General features: G+C 48.3%; 1 protein-coding gene across 1 annotated transcript in view; it reads right to left on the reverse strand.

The window, feature by feature from the left end:
* nmbr (neuromedin B receptor) overlaps positions 1 to 1,514 on the reverse strand; it is a 33,633-nt gene extending 32,119 nt beyond the window's left edge. Inside the window, exon 1 of the mRNA XM_030345660.1 lies at positions 907 to 1,514. Within this exon, the coding sequence (XP_030201520.1) occupies positions 907 to 1,325 (419 nt within the window). The 5' untranslated portion in view covers positions 1,326 to 1,514. The remainder of the gene's footprint in view (positions 1 to 906) is intronic.
* Between the last annotated feature and the right edge of the window lie 986 nt (positions 1,515 to 2,500).

Genomic DNA, 2,500 nt, shown 5'->3' on the forward strand with positions numbered 1-2,500 from the left:
AATTGGCTCTTATACACTTTCTTTATTGTTTCAATCAGGGTTTCCCTCTTTCCCTCCCTCTGTCTCTCTCTTTTTTCTCTCCCTTTCATTCTTTAATTCATGTGGTCAATTCTCTCTCTCTCTCTCTCTCTCTCTCTCTCTCTCCTCTCTCTCTCTCTCTCTCTCTCTCTCTCTCTCTCTCTCTCTCTCTCTCTCTCTCTCTCTCTCTCTCTCTCTCTCTCTCTCTCTTCCTTTTATATCTTTCTCTTCTCTCTCTCCCTTGTTCTCTCCTTCTCTCTCTGTGGTTCATACATTTGCACAAATGCACTCACAAGCACAAACAAACAAACAAACAAACAAACAAACAAACAAACAAACAAACAAACACACACACACACACACACACACACACACACACACACACACACACACACACAATCCTACAATATTGATAATAACAACAACGGTTTTCTGCATTGTTTCGATTTATTGTCACACAATCCACTCCAGTCCCACGTGATCGGAAACCCCCTACCTAAACGCAGTGATGTGTGACACCTCAACATGCCATCTAATTATCATGTAGCACCTCAGGTCCTAACCTCAATCTGCAGAGAGATTCGCGCACGTTCAAGGCATGTAACGAATCGATTAACTTCTGTTGCTGGTGGTTGTTTAGTTTTCATGAACATAGCCTACATCATGTGAGAACAAGGTAGAAACATAACGCTTGGTTCCCACCGGTATCGAACCCTGGGACGCTGGAACTTTTGTCGCACGGGGCTTCTTGTTCGAGCAAATACACGTGGGCTCCATAGCCAGGATTTCCATAAACCATTAACTCAATTAACAACGATATATGAGTTACATTGGAAGTTTGATCGAGAATAATTTCATCACTATAAATCATAAATCAATTAAAATTACCTGTCTGCACTGAGCGCCGTGAGAGTGAACACCGATACGCCCACCGAGGTGAGCTGGATCACAGGGATGAGTTTACACGCCACCACGCCGAAGATCCACTCCTCGAAGAAGTAGCGGAAGGCGTCCACGGGCACGCAGGTCACAAGCAGCAGCAGGTCTCCCGCCGCCAGGCTCGAGATGAAGATGTTGGGAACGCTGCGCATGGCGCTGTTGGTGACGAAGATCTTCACCAGCGTGATGTTTCCCAGCAGTCCCACGGTGATGATCAGGATGTACACCGAGGTCATGACGCATCGTATCACGAAATTCACCGTCTCCCCGTCCCCCGACATCATCCACTCCTCCTCTTCCGAAAAGTTGTGGTAGTCCGATCCTCCCGAGTCCCGGTCCAGGGACAAGTTCAGGAGAATGTCGTTCATCTTTGAGCAAATTGGTGTTTGTTTTATTCCCGCAAACTATTCTTAATACTATACAAAAAATATTCCAGTGCCCCCAAGGAGTATTTAGCCAATGGGGTTTCCTTATCCACGGGACTCAACGGCGGGATGTCTGCTGCACGGGAGGCGCGCGCGGGAGCTGTTCCTCCAAGTAGTGCTGAAGCACGAGGGGCTCCGAGCGCAAACTGCGTCGCGGGAAGATTAGTTGTTCCTCCACCTCCTCTCTCTCTCTCTCTCTCTCTCTCTCTCTCTCTCTCTCTCTCTCTCTCTCTCTCTCTCTCTCTCTCTCTCTCTCTCTCTCTCTCTCTCTCTCTCTCTCTCTCTCTCTCTCTCTTTACCCCTCCCTCTCGCTTCCCCTTTGCAGGTTTGCGAATATGCACTATCCACTATCCGTCTGTCTGTCTGCTTGTCTGTCTGCATATCATTCAAGCTGGTGACGTACACAAATTGACTGAAGATGAGTGACACGCTTGAACTGAAGTGTAAGTAAAAAGAGCGAGAGAGAGAGAGAGAGAGAGAGAGAGAGAGAGAGAGAGAGAGAGAGAGAGAGGAGAGAGAGAGAGAGAGAGAGAGAGAGAGAGAGAGAGAGAGAGAGAGAGAGAGGAGAGAGAGAGAGAGAGAGAGAGAGGGAGAGCGAGAGAGAGGGAGGGAGGGAGGGAGGGAGGTAGGGAGAGCGAGAGAGAGAGAGAGAGAGAGAGAGAGAGAGAGAGAGCGAGAGAGAGAGAGAGAGAGAGAGAGAGAGAGAGAGAGAGAGAGAGAGAGAGAGAGAGAGAGAGAGATGCGGGAAAAAGCCAGAAAGCGTTAGGCAGCTGGGGAGAAGTGTTAGCAGCCAACCTCCGCATTTGGCTTTGCGATAAAAAACATCAGCCTGGTGCTTTTTGACCTGCTTCCTTTGTTTCGACACACTAGAACTGGTTTATCTCTTCCTTCGAGCTGTCCCTTCAAATCCAGCCTGGTTTCCAGCTTGAGGCCTTCCCGGGATAGGCCTGATTGTTACCGTGTTTGCCTGTTTGTGTGTGTGCACGTGTCGGTGGGAGAGTGAGAGCGAGAGCAAGAGAGAGAGAGAGAGAGAGAGAGAGAGAGAGAGAGAGAGAGAGAGAGAGAGAGAGAGAGAGAGCAGTAATTGATGGATATAATATTTTTGAATTAATAGGAAA

The sequence above is a fragment of the Gadus morhua genome, chromosome 21 (assembly GCF_902167405.1).
Source record: "Gadus morhua chromosome 21, gadMor3.0, whole genome shotgun sequence".
Classification (NCBI taxonomy): Eukaryota; Metazoa; Chordata; class Actinopteri; order Gadiformes; family Gadidae; genus Gadus; species Gadus morhua.